Source organism: Scardinius erythrophthalmus, assembly GCF_964197995.2.
Source record: "Scardinius erythrophthalmus genome assembly, chromosome: 7".
NCBI lineage: Eukaryota > Metazoa > Chordata > Actinopteri > Cypriniformes > Leuciscidae > Scardinius > Scardinius erythrophthalmus.
The window spans coordinates 6,661,187-6,678,351 of record NC_138227.1 but is presented as its reverse complement, the minus strand read 5'-3'; the positions used below and the strand labels follow the sequence as shown (position 1 = coordinate 6,678,351).

At 39.9% G+C, this 17,165-nt stretch overlaps 1 protein-coding gene across 1 annotated transcript in view; it reads right to left on the bottom strand.

Moving 5' to 3' along the window:
- The window catches only part of LOC308693246 (uncharacterized protein), a gene marked incomplete at its 3' end in the record, with an annotated part of 76,961 nt that overhangs the window by 47,784 nt on the left and 12,012 nt on the right, over nt 1–17,165 (bottom strand). The window contains exons 3-4 of the mRNA XM_081370040.1: nt 13,402–13,657; nt 12,124–13,090 (exon numbers count right to left, since the gene is read on the bottom strand). Of these exons, the coding sequence (XP_081226166.1) occupies nt 12,124–13,090; nt 13,402–13,486 (1,052 nt within the window). The 5' untranslated portion in view covers nt 13,487–13,657. The remainder of the gene's footprint in view (nt 1–12,123; nt 13,091–13,401; nt 13,658–17,165) is intronic.

The window sequence follows — 17,165 nt, the reverse complement described above, 5'->3', positions numbered from 1 at the left end:
CATACTTCGTGAGTAGGTACTACATTTAAATTAGAACGTACTTCGCGGCCGTTAAAAAAGTACGTTCTATATAGTATGAATACGGGTAGTATGAATGGAGTCCGGACGTACTACATGCGCCATGTTGGTATTGTCACGTAACATGCGCGGTCACATCAGCGCGAAAATTTAAAGAGCCCGTTCCACTGACTGCACCAGAGCAATGTTTTTAGTTGTTCTTTCCGCTTTCGTCTGCGTTTTTACGTCGTTCGTGCTCACAATTCAGAGTCGTCGCGGTCAGTTGCTCGCACACACACAAACCTGTGAACAATGAGAGAGGTTGATTTTTGGTAAGGAAAAAATAATTTATTTGCTTGTGATATTGCCATCAATGAATAAACATGAATGAATCAATAATATGCGTGTGTTTATCTCTGTCGATTCATTCATAGATGGCAATATCACAGTGTGTGTGTGTGTGTGTGTGTGTGTGTGTGTGTGTGTGTGTGTGTGCATATATATATACACACACACACACAGTGAACAATAGGGTAACACACTCGAGGTCAGATACAATACACACACACATTCATTCATACATACATACATGTGTATATATGAAGACTTAAGACGTAAAAGAAAAGAATTCTTCTAAAATGAGCATTTTTATCAAACTTGTATTATTTAGGTTCAGTAATTTCACTTTAATGACAATTAATAGGTCCTTTTCATTGCCATTAAAGTGAAATAACTGAACATAAACATACAAGCTTGATAAAAATAATCAAACTAAAAGAAAATTCCAGATGGCACTTAGAGGCTTTTACATTAAGTATTCATATATATATATGTGTGTGTGTATAATATATATATACACACACACACATATAAGAAATGGAGCATATACAGATATAATACATATAAATAATCCAACACCGAAAACAAGTGTCTTGTTGATTCAAATCGTATTCTAAAATAAACTATGAACACGTTTACAGATTGTGAGCCCTACAACGCCAATTCTTCATCTATATTTTAAAGATGGAGCTGACCTCCACCCCTCACGGTAGTCCATCCAGTCACTGATTGCGACCATGGGTGGAAAAAAAAGGCCATCGAGGTGCTGGTGCTCTAGCTACACATCACATATTTGAGCTTAATTTTTTACAAATTATTTACTTTAAATTTAGGTAGGAAAAATTAATGTGGAAATCCAAAAATTGCCCAGGGTGTAAAGTTCTCATCTTGTACACATGCTTTTAAAGAAACAGATTTTAAATTATTTGAAAGTGATGCCCAACAAATGAGATTGTTAGTAAGAAAGTCCCTTTAGATCTTTAGAAACCTGTGAAGGTTACCTTACTGAAGCTGCTGACGTTGATTTTCTTCCCTCAAGATGACACTTTAATAAAAAAAGTTTTAAAACTTTTGCTTTTGGTGGTGCTTTAAGCTATATTATACTACTTTGTGCCAAAGTTTTGTGATTTTGTTTTAAACTTTTGTATTCTGTATCCATTTAAAAGTTAAATAATATACAAAAATAAAGCAAATACATTTTAAAGGTGTCTGGGGTGTGTGGATATTTCTCTTCAGTGTGGCACTATTTTTCAGATATACCTGCAATTTGCTTTTCAAAAAAAAAAAAAAGAAGAAAAAAACATCTGGAATCTGTCACAAAATAAGTGCACACACAACACCCTTTAAAAATATTAATTACTCCATGCCACATATTAAATACTTTACAACTGACCATCTAACTACCGGTACTGTAAATCCCTGGGAATTAAGTGTTTTGTAATAAAACTTGCTACAACAGCATTACAAAATGAACTTACTAACAAATAAATGGAAAGAGAGTGTGTAACATTTGTTTTCTTTATTATATTTTTTTTTAGCAATTTCTAAAAGCTGAAGGAATCTTTCCTCTCTCTCTCGTCGCTCTTTCTTTTCTTTCCTCCCTTTCATTAGCCACTCTATAAAGAACACAGGTGTGGTCATCAGCCCCTGCAAAATCAACACAGAATTTAACATTAGTGATGAACCATGCTCAATCTATATTATTAAATTAATATTAATGTTGGACAAGTTGAGGTACACTTGATTACAGTAGCTTGCTTTGTAGCCAACACATATTACATATCAACACTGGTAAAGAAGAAATAAAACCGTTGTAAAATTAAAAAAGAAAAGTTTTGTAACCCTCTCATTTATCTGAGAAACAACGTCGTTGTTTAAATAAAACAGTGTTAACTGACAGACATTAGCTCGTTCTGTTCGGCAATAATAATAATGATAAAATTGTCATTTTGCAGCCAATTCACAAACTTGTACCCTCAATTTACATTATTTAAACTTTTAACAAGTCAATCGTTTACTTGTATGATGTTAAACGAATACAATTTAACCACAAATAAACAAAAAGTGTGTTGTAAAGTACTTCCACTTGAAAACAGCCGCGTCTCCGTTTTCCGCCATTTTCAAATATAACGACGACAACTCCTCTCCCGTGGCATCATGGGATAGTAAAGTGTCCATCGTATGCGCACTTCAGAATCTCGCCGGATGTAGTAGGTCATCCGGGTACTTCTCGCCTACTGTTTTTCGAATTCTATGATTTCGGACATACTACTCTGCTCGCGTACTGTTTTTCGCATACTATATAGTAGGGAAGTATTCGATTTCGGACGCAGCCTTAGTAAGGCAATAGTAAGGGAAAGTAAGGCTTCTTCTTCTTCTTCTTTGGGGTTTTACGGCAGCTTGCATCCAATTTGCTGCATTACTGCCACCTACTTTACTAAATTCCCTTTATACTATATTATCTTGTCCAATCCGGTTTCTATTGAAAAACCTACTAAATATTCCCTGCCTTTTTGTTTCTCTGTACATTCTAAAATACTTTTAACATTTGGAAATCGATTTGCCTGCTTTTTAAAATAAGGTTAACTAATTAGAAATAACACTTTGATCAATTTGCTATAATATTTATGGCTGCTACTAGTCAATCATTATCAACAAAAAGATAGATATTTTTGTTGACAAACTTTATTTGTCTAAAATTTTAAGTTACCAAGTTAACTTGGTCACAGAGCAGTTGCGTAATGCAGGGGCGATTCTAGGGTCAGTGCCCGGTTGCATAAAGCACCTTAAGTGTAATTTTCCCTTAAGTTCGCCCTTATGTTTCCCTTAAACCTACCTAAGGGTGTTGCAGAAAAAAACCCTTAAAGGGATACTTCACCTCTGGGAAGATGAATGTGTATTTAAAATAGGTCATTTAAGTAGAAGAAATGTGGAGAAATTTTTGAATTTGGAGCTTTCTAGACTGAGAAAAGCCAGAAAATGTATTTTTGGCTTATGTGGATGAAAGACAACAACTCCCAGAATGCACTTGCTTCGCTGCCTTAGGAGGCCACGCCTACCGGTTAGAGAGCACAGTTGAAAACAACAAGGCTAGCCTAAGTAAGTGATGAGTTTGCCAGGGATTTAGAGACCCAAAATGTCCGGGATTCGGCTTTTGCGTTCTACAGTCGCCATTCATCATGTTTACTGTGGCGAGCAGGACGAGGCTGACGGCCGCGGGAGAACGGCGCGAGGCCGGTGGCTTCATTACTGAGACGCGCCGGGTCTCGCATCTCTCACGGAGGAGCGGGAATTTTCTTAGCAATGTTAAAACGCACATCAACCTATCCTAACCTTGTTTAGCGTTCATGTAAACACTACAGTCAGATTCACCGATCGGAATTAATTCAGCTAGATTGAAACGAGAGGTGTGCATGTAAACAATGAATGGCGACCGCAGAACGCAAAAGCCGAATCCCGGACATTTTTAACGATCTCGCCCGCCGGACAAGTCCGGGAAAAAGATGGTAACCCCTACTTACTCAGCTTTCTCCTATTATTCAGCTTTCTCCACAGAACAAGAGCATGCTAGCTTAGCTTCCAAAGAAAGACGGCTGATACTGTGTACATTCTGTGAGTGAGATCCCACCCTCTATGGGCGGGTTGAAAACATGCGGAACAACGCCATCTACTGGCTGTAGTCTTTAGCCTCTGGCCAGAAAATCCTCCGATGACGCAAAATGACGATTTTTGCGTCATCGGAGGATTTTTTCCAGACAAAAAATACATAAATCTCTCCTCTCGGGGGGAAATTAAGGGGGGAAAGCATGGTAATTCGAAAATACTACAGGTTTTATACTAATACAAAGCTTAATGCTAAATCCTGAAGTAACCCTTTAAGTGTTACTAAGGGTTTCTTTAAGTGAAACATCATAAACACTTAGAATTTCCCTTAAATGCTGTTTTTCACTTAAATAATCCCTTCAAAAGCGTTAAGTGTTGCATAAAACCCCTCAATGGTAATTTCCCTAAGTATAACTTAAGGTTTGGAAATCGTAACCTTAAGAGTAACGCGGACAAAAAATAAGACGACATGGCTGAATTTATGGATCCAGCTAAAGATCATTATGTGCCAAGAATAATTTTTAGGGATAGGGAGAACCCTTTGGACCATTTTAGCGATGAAAAATTGTTGCAAGAATACCGATTTGATCGACGCGCAATATTTGCGCAATGCATCGCTAACAAACTAGAGAGCGACCTTGACCATGTCTCACATCGCAACCACTCTTTACCTGCGGTGTACCTGTCCGGTGTGTGAAACAGTTGTCCTAGACGCGACGCGGCGTGTTAGTGTTTTGCGTATCTATGGCAACAACAGACTTTTATAACGTGAATCCAGGATCGCTGTCGTGAAACACTTAAATGTTTCCCTTACCTAAGAGAACCGTTTAAGAGATTATATGCAACACCCTTAAGTTATTCTCTTAGGTAAGGGGAAATCGCCCCTTAAGTATCACACTTAAGGGAAAAACTTAAGGTGCTTTATGCAACCGGGCACAAGAGCTTTAGGGGTGCTGAGCGCCCAATGAGCCCCACTGCCACCACCCACCCTCTTTTCACACAAAAACAAAAAATATGTCTATATTGAAAAATAACTTTATCATTTTAACATTGGTTTAACTAACTCCAAAATCCAGATTTTTTTTGGAGACCTTTTCAGAACACCAGCTTAATTGTGAGAGTTCACACAGACAGCCCCCTGTAACAAACACAAAACCTTCTTCACTCAGATGGTTTTCCTGACCGTTAACTCCATGTGCCTCCTTTTGTATCAACAGTCATCAGACTGGTTAGATTAGATTCAACTTTATTGTCATTGAACAAAGTAACAGGTACTTGGACAACAAAATGTAATTAATCTTCTGTAAATTATTTACAAATGGCCATCTCTAACATATCTGGTTGCACGCCTGTCTGAACTTTCATAAACCAATATAAGTCATCAATAAATAATAATAAAACAAGCTTCACATCAAGAGCAAAAAAATAAAAAAAATAAATAAAAATAAGGTAAAACCAAAAAGTCCAAAATATCCAGATTATGGTCTTGAGGTCTTGAAAATACTTAGAAAGTAAATATATAAAAAAAGAAAGAGAGGGGAATCTTTAAAGTACTTTTTGAATCCCCATTTGGCTCTACTTTGGCAGAGTTAATCTATGTCGCCGCACTTTGAGGGTGGCAAACCTGTCAATGACCCTTTGGTGCTACATTTTTTTCAAGCAACTCCTTCTCAATAGACATCACAACTAGGTGCTGGAGTCTGCTTTGGCCTGTGGTCCTCCTGAGCCATCTATGGAGACGACGCAAGGCACTAAAAGACCGCTCACATGTACAGCTGCTAACTGGTATTGTCAAGGCAACCTGCATAACAGCTTTCAGTGAAGGGAACATTTCCGAATCTAGGAGTTTGTACACTGCTAGCATGTCCTGAACTGTACCAGCCTCACTCTTGCGCTTTAGAAAGTTTTTTGCAACTATCACTTCCTCTGACTTAAGTTCAATATGGTAATGCAGAGCCAGATGAGGCTCAGACAAGAAATGGCCTGAGGTTGGACTGCATGCCTGAATTCCATTGAGCACATCCTCATTCACACCAGAAAAACGCCTCTGAAGTTCACAGATCATTCGGTCCAGACAAGGAAACAAAAGTTTCCTCTTGAGATCTTCAGACTCTGAAGAGCCACAGGTTTCACTGCCTGCCCCACAAGTTGACTCAACAACATATTCATCCATTCTCTTTGTCTTCCGCCTCTGTCCAGAGGATGATTCTGCTGCTATCTGGTTTGCCTCACACATAGCTATTGTTCTGGAGTACAGATCTGCAGCAGTGCTATCACTGCGTTTCTGCTTCATGGTGTCAGTCACTGCATTTTTGCATGTCACTGCTTGGGCAATGTCAATGTAAGTATCTGTGTAAACCTGCTGTTACAGACAGGAGAGTGTGGAAAACCATCAGCAAATACACTGAGGAGAATTTGCTGAGTTTTGCCCTCAATCCAACTGCTGTAAGTGTCTTGATTGTGGAGAGGCACTCAATGATAGCAGGGAAATTATTAATCACTGCAGTCACTGAATGAAGCTGGCATGCCCAGCGTGTAGTTGACAACTGCACAAGTTCTCTTGGCTGCAACCCTAACTTCTTTTGAGTGTCCACAAACTTATGTTGGTTTACTAAAGAAAGAATGGAGACTTTCCAGCATGTTGAAGAACTCTGTGGCTTCAGAGACAGCTTTGCATGTGTGACATAAAACAAGATTTAACCCCCAGCATCCCCACTCATGACAGCTGCCCCATCGTAGGTCTGTGCCACACATTTCAACTGATCAATTCCCTTCTTTACCAACTGATTTTCAATTGCAGCTGTTATCGAAGTAGCATCAAACTGTGACACCTCTGTAAGGGCTAGGAACCTTTCTTTGACGGCACCCTCAACAGACACGTGTCTAACACAGAGTGCCAACTGTTCTGTCTTTCCATCCCTGGCCTCATCAGCCATAATGGCATACATATTTGCTCCCTTTATCTCACTGATGATATTTTCTGTTAGTTCTTGTGAACAGCACTCTATCATCTCATTTTGGCTATCAGATGAGAGGTACGTGGTGTTTGAAGGGGCTGTATCTCTGCCAGAAGGGATCAAATTTGGTCAAAAGTGACATGCACTCTAGGAAATTGCTTTTGTTGTGACTCGCATCTGTTTCATCATGACCTCTGAATGCTATGCATGTTTAAATGTAGCTAAAATCAATTGTGTGCAACCACTTATGATAAGAATATTTTTTTTCAGTGTAATTTGATACAACAACAGATAGTAAGGACACGTAAGTTACGTCTCTAAAGTGGATTTACATAAACCATATACATCCTAAAGACGCTTATTTTAAATGTACATTTACATCTGACAGGAAAATCTTCAGTAAGTATTGCAGAAGAGCACATCACAACACAAAATACCGTAGTAGACATCTGAGTGATGAATGTGTGCTATTATGAAGAACAAATCTATAAAGTAACTAAACATAAGTTATCTATTTTATTTGTCCATTAGTACTGTTGAGAGGAATATTTATGTCGGATAAAAAGTTAAAACAAGCTCATAAATCACAGAGGTAATGTGAATCTCGTCTGGGTGTTACAGGGACAGATGAACAGATGTGTTTTTATCCAGTGGAGAGTGGCTCATGAAGCTGAATGCTGCCATCAAAGGCTTTGAGTGAGTATACTACAGAAATTAATAACAACAACTAATTATTGTAATTTCAAACAGAGATATTACAGCACTTTTCTGATTCTTTGTGGTGGAGCAGGACCTGCAAGGGAAGATGATGGCGGCGTTTGTGAAAAAAAAGTGGTTTTGTCTTCTAAATAATACTGAAATCATATGACATTGTGTGGTTAAAATGACTGCTTTTGTGTTATGTTTGTGCATTTTGTAGGATCTGAAATGTCAGCGGGCTGTTGTGAGCACTGAGGATGAGGAGCCCAGAGCTAAATCCTGGGGATGGTGCTATATCTTAAATATTTCCCAATTTTAACAGCCTTGTTTAGCTTTACTCCAATAAAACCCAATAAGTCCTTCCAGCTCTGACTTAACCACATCATGGTTAAAGGAGAACTCCGGTAAATTTTAACATTGAGCTCATTTTTTTGTAAATTTGGAGTGGTGTCAATTTATCCTCTTTTTAAAATTTGCACCCTGTTGACTTCAATGGGGCAAGTTTTAAACCTGCTTTTAGCCTCTTAACATCCTTGATGTGTCATTACAAGTGCACAGCTAATGTGAGTGATTCCTGCGGAGTGATCACGGGTGAATCTGACTGCAGTAGATGTGAAAGATATTAATAAAAATGATGTTATTTCAGCCAGCGCAAATACCTGTTTACATCCTGTTTTCGGTCGAAGTCCATAGTAATCGATTGTCGAGTTCACGCGCGTGATCATAGGTAACTAAACCTATGCGTGTGAACTCGATAATCGATTACTATGGACTTCGACCGAAAACAGGATGTAGAAGAAAATACAGGTATGTGCGCTGGCTTAAATAACATAATTTTTATACATCTCTTTCACATCTACTACAGTCAGATTCACCCGTGATCACTCCGAAGGAATCACATTTTCTGTGCACTTGTATTGACACATCAAGGATGTTAAGAGGCTAAAAGCAGGTTTAAAACTTGCCCCATTGAAGTCAACAGGGTGCAAATTTTTAAAAGAGGATAACACGGTGTAGGCAACACCGATTTTTGTCGTTGTTCTCTGTATTGACACCACTCCAAATGTACAAAAAATTAGCTCAATGTTAAAATTGACCAGAGTTCTCCTTTAACTAAAGAGCTGTTCATCTTCCAATAAGAAGAGCCCCTGTTACAAATAGCTTCAGGAGAAAGCAAAATGTTCATGCAAACAGCCTTTTCATCTGTTAATGGAGTTGCTGAACACAAATAGTATCTTTGTCGAGATCAATTTGTGAAAGTCTAGATGAATTTTTATTGCTCCAATATGTACACTATCATTTATGTTCTTGGCCACCCATATATTTATAAGCTCGAACCTATTCATGAATGCTTTCAAAGCAGAGTTTGAATTTGTTGGGTGACCAGGTGGCCACCTATCAAGGGATTCATTTACGACAACATTTAAGTCACCACCAATCAGTAAGTAGGTGTTTGGAAATTTTTACTGCTAATAAGCAAGCTTATCCTCCATAAAAAAATAATAACTGATCATTCTCAGATCTAGAGTTATACCCATAATAATTGACAACAATAAGATTCACATTGTAACACTTTAGAATTAACAAAATAAAGTGCCCATACACTGTCAGAAATAGGGGTACAGTAGGAGTCCATTTCTGTCCCCCAAGGTACAATCTACACTAACGTACCCCATAGGGCTTATTATTGGACCTCAAGGTACATATATGTACCTTTTTGAGGGTCAAAAAGCATTAAAAGGTACATATATGTACCGTTTCTTTTAAAGGTACAATATTGTACCCTTGAGGGTACAGCCCCAGTGACAAGCCATTGTACCCCTAAAGTTACAATTAAGTACTTTATTCTCCGGTGCCTGTTGAGGCGGCAATCCCCGAACCCGGTGGTGGACACCGGAAGTAAGGGATGCCGTAAAGCTGAAGAAGGAGTCCTATCGGGCCTGGCTGGCTTGTGGGACTCCTGAGGCAGCTGACCGGTACCGACGGGCCAAGCGAACTGCAGCCCGGGTGGTTGTGGACGTAAAAAAAATCGGGCCTGTGAGGAGTTTGGTGAGGCCATGGAGAAGGACTACCGGCGCCTCAGGAGGGGGAAGCAGTGCCCTACCAATGCTGTTTTCAGTGGAGGTGGGCATCTGTTGACCTCGACTGGGGATGTCATCGAACGGTGGAAGGAATACTTCGAGGATCTCCTCAATCCCACCGACACGTCTTCCATTGAGGAAGCAGAGGCTGAGGGCTCGAAGGTGGACTTGTCCATCACCCAAGCTGAAATCACAGAGGCAGTCAAGAAACTCCTCGGTGGCAAGGCACCGGGGGTGGATGAGATCCGCCCCGAGTACCTCAAGTCTCTGGATGTTGTGGGGCTGTCTTGGCTGACACGCCTCTGCAACATCGCGTGGCGGTTGGGGACAGTACCTTTGGACTGGCAGACCGGGGTGGTGGTCCCTCTTTCTAAGAAGGGGGACCGGAAGGTGTGCTCCAACTAAAGGGGGAATCACACTTCTCAGCCTCCCCGGGAAAGTCTATGCCAGGGTACTGGAGAGAAGAACAATCCAATAGTAGAACCTCGGATCCAGGAGGAACAGTGTGGTTTTCGTCCCGGTCGTGGAACACTGGACCAGCTCTATACCCTCTCCAGGGTGCTGGAGGGTTCATGGGAGTTTGCCCAACCAATCAACATGTGCTTTGTGGACTTGGAGAAGGCATTCAACTGTGTCCCTCGCGGCATCTTGTGGAGGGTGCTCTGGGAGTATGGGGTCCGGGGCCCTTTGCTAAGGGCTATCCGGTCCCTGTACGACCGGAGGAGGAGCCTGGTTCGCATTGCCTGCAGTAAGTCAGACTTGTTCCCGGTGCATGTTGGACTACGGCTGGGCTGCCCTTTGTCGCCGATTCTGTTCATAATTTTCATGGACAGAATTTCTAGGCGCAGCCAGGGTCCGGAGGGTGTCAGGTTTGGGGACCACATAATCTCATCTCTGCTCTTTGTGGATGTTGTCATGCTGGTTCCATCAGACTAGGACCTTCAGCATGCACTGGGACGGTTTGCAGCCGAGTGTGAAGCGGCTGGGATGAGAATCAGTGCCTCCAAATCCGAGGCCATGGTTCTCAGTCGGAAAAGGGTGGCTTGCCCACTTCAGGTTGGTGGAGAGTTCCTACCTCAAGTGGAGGAGTTCAAGTATCTTGGGGTCTTGTTCACGAGTGAGGGAAGGATGGAACGGGAGATTGACAGACGGATTGGTGCAGCTTCTGCAGTAAAGCAGTCAATGTACCGGTCTGTCGTGGTGAAGAAAGAGTTGAGCCGCAAGGCGAAGCTCTCGATTTACCGGTCAATCTACGTTCCTACTCTCACCTATGGTCATGAGCTGTGGGTCATGACCGAAAGGACAAGATCCCGGATACAGACGGCCGAAATGAGCTTTCTCCGCAGGGTGGCTGGGCGATCCCTTAGAGATAGGGTGAGAAGCTTGGTCACTCAGGAGGAGCTCAGAGTAGAGCCGCTGCTCCTCCACATCGAGAGGGGCCAGCTGAGGTGGCTCGGGCATCTTTTTCGGATGCCTCCTGGTCACCTTCCCGGGAAGGTGTTCTGGGCATGTCCCACTGGGAGGAGGCCCCGGGCAAGACCTAGGACAGGCTGGAGGGACTATGTCTCCCGGCTGGCCTGGGAACGCCTCAGTGTTCCCCTGGAAGAGCTGGAGGAAGTGTCTAGGGATAGGGAGGCCTGGGCATCCCTGCTTAGACTGCTGCCCCCGCGACTGCTGACTGCTGACTCCTCTTCAGCTAAATTAAACATATCTTCCTTGGTCGCGCAAGTGACCACATAATCATGGCCACCGCTAGCTGAAGAGCACGTGTTCTCATCAGCTGATTTAGCAGCGACCGAAGAGTAATTCGAATGACCACATTTACACCCCATGTTAACACAGAACAAAGGAAAACTTAAAGTCAGAGTTGTAACAAAATAGCAACACAGTGTACAAATAAGCACAGTATAGCATAGATGGTGCAAGAGCTCGAACAATAACGTCTGATCAGGTAGCCATCTTGGATCATCAGGTAGCCAGGTAGCTTGTTTTCTGTTTAAACAATCACAGTTAAACACTTTTTTTCCAAGACAATTTGTTTTTTTTTCTGTTTATTTCTCATAATCGCATGTACTATCAGAAGACAATATAGTAAACTTTGTAAATAATTAAGTGACAATACACATCTAATTCAAGATAGACCTACTAAGCACACAATCCATGCAGAGAGATTTTGCACAAAAAAAGATTTACAATGTTGAAGCTTTAACTCTTAAGTCTTTCTAGTCTTTCAATTATTTTAACAAAAAAAAAAAAACATTCTACATATTTTATCTTGCAGAATTTACCTGAATGTATTTGAGATGAAAACAAATGTTGATCACTTGCAACAGTTTTTCATATGAGCATGAAGGCTTGATACATGTCTAAAACTCTTCTCACACTGAGTACAGTCGTACGGCTTCTCTCCAGTATGAACTCGCTCATGTTCTTTCAGGTTTCCAGACTGAGTGAAACTCTTCTCACACTGAGTACAGTGATACGGCTTCTCTCCAGTATGAACTCGCTCGTGTGATTTCAGATGTCCAGACCGAGTGAAACTCTTGTCACAATATGAGCACTTGTAAGGTTTTTCTCCAGTATGAATTCTTTGGTGCTCTTTCAGACATTCAGCTCTAGTAAAGCTCTTCCCACAGTCACAACACACATGATCTCTCACTTCATTATGTGTTTTCTGGTGCCGTTTAAAACTATCTAGCAGTGTAAAACTCTTTCCACAGAGAGAACACAAGTGAGGCTTAACACCTGTATGAAAAGTTAGGTGTTTTTTGAGATATGATGGTGAAGTAAAACCTTTTCCACACTGAGTGCAGTAGTACGGCTTCTCTCCAGTATGAACTTGCTCGTGTAATTTCAGAGATCCAGACTGAGTGAAACTCTTGTCACAATATGAGCACTTGTGAGGTTTTTCTCCAGTATGAATTCTTAGATGCCGTTTCAGTTGGTCAGGTAAAGTAAAGCTCTTCCCACAATCGCAACACACATGATCTCTCACTTCATTGTGTGTTTTCTGATGCCGTTTAAAACCGTTCAGTCTTGAAAAACTCTTTCCACAGAGAGAACACACATAAGGCCTCTCATCTGAATGAACTTTCATGTGTTTTTTTAGATGTGACAACAAAATAAATTCTTTACCACACTGATCACAGTTAAAAGGTTTTTCTCCCGAGTGAATATGCAGATGAATTTTGAGTATGGATGAAGATATGAAACTCAATCCACACTGAGTGCATGGATACGGTTTCTCTCCAGTGTGAATTCTCATGTGTGTCTTAAGGTTTCCTTTTTGACTGAAACTCTTTCCACACTGTGAGCAGGAGAGCAGCTTTTTGGCTTTTGTTTCTTGAGTTTTGAAGTCACAGTGTTTAAAGTCTTCATTCAGTTCTTCTTTTAGCTCTGTTACTTCCATCTGATCTAGAATTAACATATCAAGTAGTTAAAATCAGTTTAAGGAGAATAATTTCAAGGAAAATTCAAGTGAACACAAGCAGAAAACAAGAGAATAGGTTTCTGTCTATGTGAGTATACAGTATCAGATCTTTGATGTTGAAGGTTTTTTATATCATTCTCATTAATTTGAATAATTTAAATGTATTTGACACATAGCTATATACAAGATTAGGATCATTTAGATGAATTTCTAAATCATTTATCATCAATATACTACTTATTATTTCACAGCCACCAAAGCATACAACAATGAAGAATCACGAATGGACACCAACCTATTTGTTCCTCGATATCTTCATGTTTTATTCTGGATGGTTCTGGGTCACTCATGTCTTCAATCTCCTCTTTAATAAACTCCATCTTTAACAGTCACACAAATTTCAGCTGCTACTCCTGGAGTTTGTCCTTCTCTTGTAGGATGATGGGAATATTCCCAGTATTTATTGGTGAATTGTTGTGGGAGGGGCTTCACTGCAGGTGTGAACTGTGATCACTGTGTGATACTGACGCCCACAGGACCAGATCTGGAATCTGAAAGTTATTGAATTTTTACTGAACTAAATTAATTACTTGATAGTTAAGTGAATATATAATATATTCAACAGGTTGTATATTATCATCATATAAACCAAATTTGAGAAACTTCACTGGCAAAAAAATAAATTAAAATATTCTGAAGAAAGTCAAACATAAATGTGATGGGTTTATATTTACTGAGTTATCCACTATTTTGTAGAGGGGGGTAAAATGACTTTAGAAATATGGCAAATCATTATTTTGTATTTACAAAGAGATAGGTAGGTCCCAATGTTCAAATTGTCAAATTGTACCCATTTTCAATGGTTGAAAACCAAATATGGGTATACCTTCTCAAACAGTGGATACATATTTTGTTTAAAAAAGAATGTATGAAGAAGAATAACTAGAAATGTATCTTGTTTCTCTCTATCAAAACAATTGCATACAACATCCAACTCTGATTTAATATTGAAATGAATATTTCCAGTATTTATTGGTGAATTATTGTGGGAGAAAAAATTGTAAAATAAAATAAAATAAACAACTGAATTTACACTGAATTACTTACATTGCATTTAAATTGTGAACATTTGTTTTTACAACTTTTAGAAATATAGGATATTTTATTGTGGTTTGATATTAGTTGCATTTAAAACAAGGCTTGTTTAATACTTTCCCAAAGTCTGAGGGAAATAACTGAGTCATTATGTTTAAATGAGCTGCTGAAAAACCTCTTTAGCCCTATTTGTAAAGGATAAGTATTAACTGGTGACCTCTAGTCATTCAGACTGATCTCATGAAATGGCGTATGTATGACACGCCAATTCGATTTCCATTTTTGGCGTGCTATCAACACGCATAATCGCTTTTTAGCGTGTTTATCAACGCCGTTGACTTAACGTTACATTACTGTATAAATATGACCTACCCCAACTCCGTCCCTAAACCTACCCGTCACTGGGGTTAATACCATGTATAGATTATAAATGTAAGATCCCTTAACTCTACTCCCACACCTAAACATACCCATTTTATGGACAATATTAAAATGATAAAACGTAATGGACAGGTATGTAGGAAAATGGCATTTTTATGAACAATATGGCATTAAAACATAGTTTGAGCCACGAATCCTACCCCTAAACCTAACCATAACCATTTTTAAAATCTAACTACAATTATAAAGAAAAACAACAGACAGACGAGTATAATCACAATAATTTAATATAACCTTACAACACAACATCGATTCACAAAATAGCTTACACCAATTTTATTAGCTTGATGTAATCCAAACCTTCAGAATCCATTATTTGCAAGAAAAAGATCCAAACTCAGCCCTTTATCCAGTAATCGTCATCTTGACCGTAAACGTCAAACCCCGCGCTTGTTATGAATTCAAATTCAAAAATTGCGCCCTCAAGAAGCGTTACGACAGGTTACTATGGTTACGGCAGTAATATCAAACGCTCATTGGCTCTCGCCTCGCCTGCTTCGTCACAGATGGCGTCATGCACAATTGAAATGAAATGAAGCGCGCACTGCCGCGCAGCCCTCAGAGCAGCGAACCGAACCGAAGACGGATTAACATTTTCATGGATTTGAATTAATAACTTAAATTCTGCTTTGTTACCTCATATACAAAACCACTGCCAGAGAGGACTGCGACACATCGTCACGTGAACAACTTTTGGTACCGATTTTGACATTTTCTCATTAAATAAATTATTGTGATTGTACTTGTCAGTTGTTTTTCTTTATAATTGTAGCCTACGTAGTTTTAAGAAATGGTTATGATTAGATTTTGTTTATTGGCGTAGACATACACGCGGAAGATGACGGTTCGTTTCGGCGTAAACATACACGCGGATAGCTCAAAATGCGTATAAATAACACGCCACTTTTGACTTGAAAGTGGCGTGTATGTTTACGCAAAGTCATGATGTCATGTTGAGTCATTTGTAATAATTGCGGAAGTTGTCTGTGATCTTAATCCCACGCGAATCAACCTTAAGTCTTTTTGTCTATATTTTGTAGAGTAAAAATTCCCCTGCAAATGACCTACCATATGTCGCCGAACAAAGAGGTCCCATGATAATATTAGTCTTGTGCGAATCAGCATCTCTGTGATTTGACGGGGTCGTATAACATTTTTATTGCCTGTGCGCTTTTTGATCTATCTTTCGTGAAGAATGGAGGCATTTCTAAATCACACGAGGTCCCCAGATAATACTAATCCAGTGTGAATAGGGCTTTTGTCTCCAAAATGTCTGACATCTTCTGTAAAGTGGCACATTAAGCACATTTAATTGGTGTCAACAGGCTGAAACAGAGTCTGTGAAAAACTCTCTGCCAACATATTATTACAGTCTCTAATTAATAATTAGACCAGCAAATTCAGAGGTGAAAACAGTGACATGTTCTCGAATTAAATCTCTGTAGGGGGTTTTGGGGGCTTAATGCTGTAAGCTATACAGAAAACCCTAGTTGGTGCATCATTATGATTGTCAGGGAATGGCTGTATCAATGAAGCACACGGATAAGGATAATTCCAAGCAATAAGAAATATCCAAATAGGAATTATCCTTTTAATCCAAAAGAACAGGCAGAGAAACTCAGAAAACAGCCATCCCTCATAAATGAGACAGGACAAAAGTACTGAACCAAACAAGGAGTATATATACATATATACACAAGACCAAACGATTACGCCCGATCGGAACCAAACCAGTGCAGAAATGTTCACTGGAGTCTGAGGGCCCTTTCACACCTACCTTGTTTGGTTCGGATTTTATGACTTTTCAGTTTGGTCCGAATCAAAATTACAGGTGTGAAACCTCCCCTGGACCACGGTCCGGACCAAACAGATGAAATTTGGTCCAACCAAAAGAGGTAGTCTCGGTCCGGATAAAACTGAACAAAGGTTTTTGTTCGTTTCTAGTGTAAAAGCATTTTCTGTATGGTTCGGACTTTCAGACCATTTACAGGAAGTTCTGGTGGTTCCCGCGTAGCCTAAACAACTGAAGAAGAATATTTATGTGCAGATTTGTCAGTTCTGCCCACAGCGTTTCTTCCAGCTGATTCTCACACACACATTTGTCCTGCGTCCTGCCGGCGACAATAAAATGTTCGCACAACGAGAACGTTCATTTGGCGAATTTGAACTAACCTCGGGTATAGTTGGTGCTGCAGGGAGTAATGCCATAATAATAAAAGTATAGTGGCAACGATATGCGTCTATGCATTCATTCTTGTCAAAGTTACCCGCCGAATTGACAACACGCTGACGTCAGACGCACGTCCGTTTACAAACCAATCAATGTCAAGATGCAGCCCATATAGATGATGACGACAAGACGCAAGTACATCACGTAAAGTTCTTTAGTGCGCTTGCATAATTGCAATGTGAAAACAAACCAAAACTAACCTAATGTATACAATGTCTCAAAACATGCACTTTGGTGTGAAAATGCCCTGAATATCAATAATTATCAAAAATAAGTTGAAATTCCGATTCCCG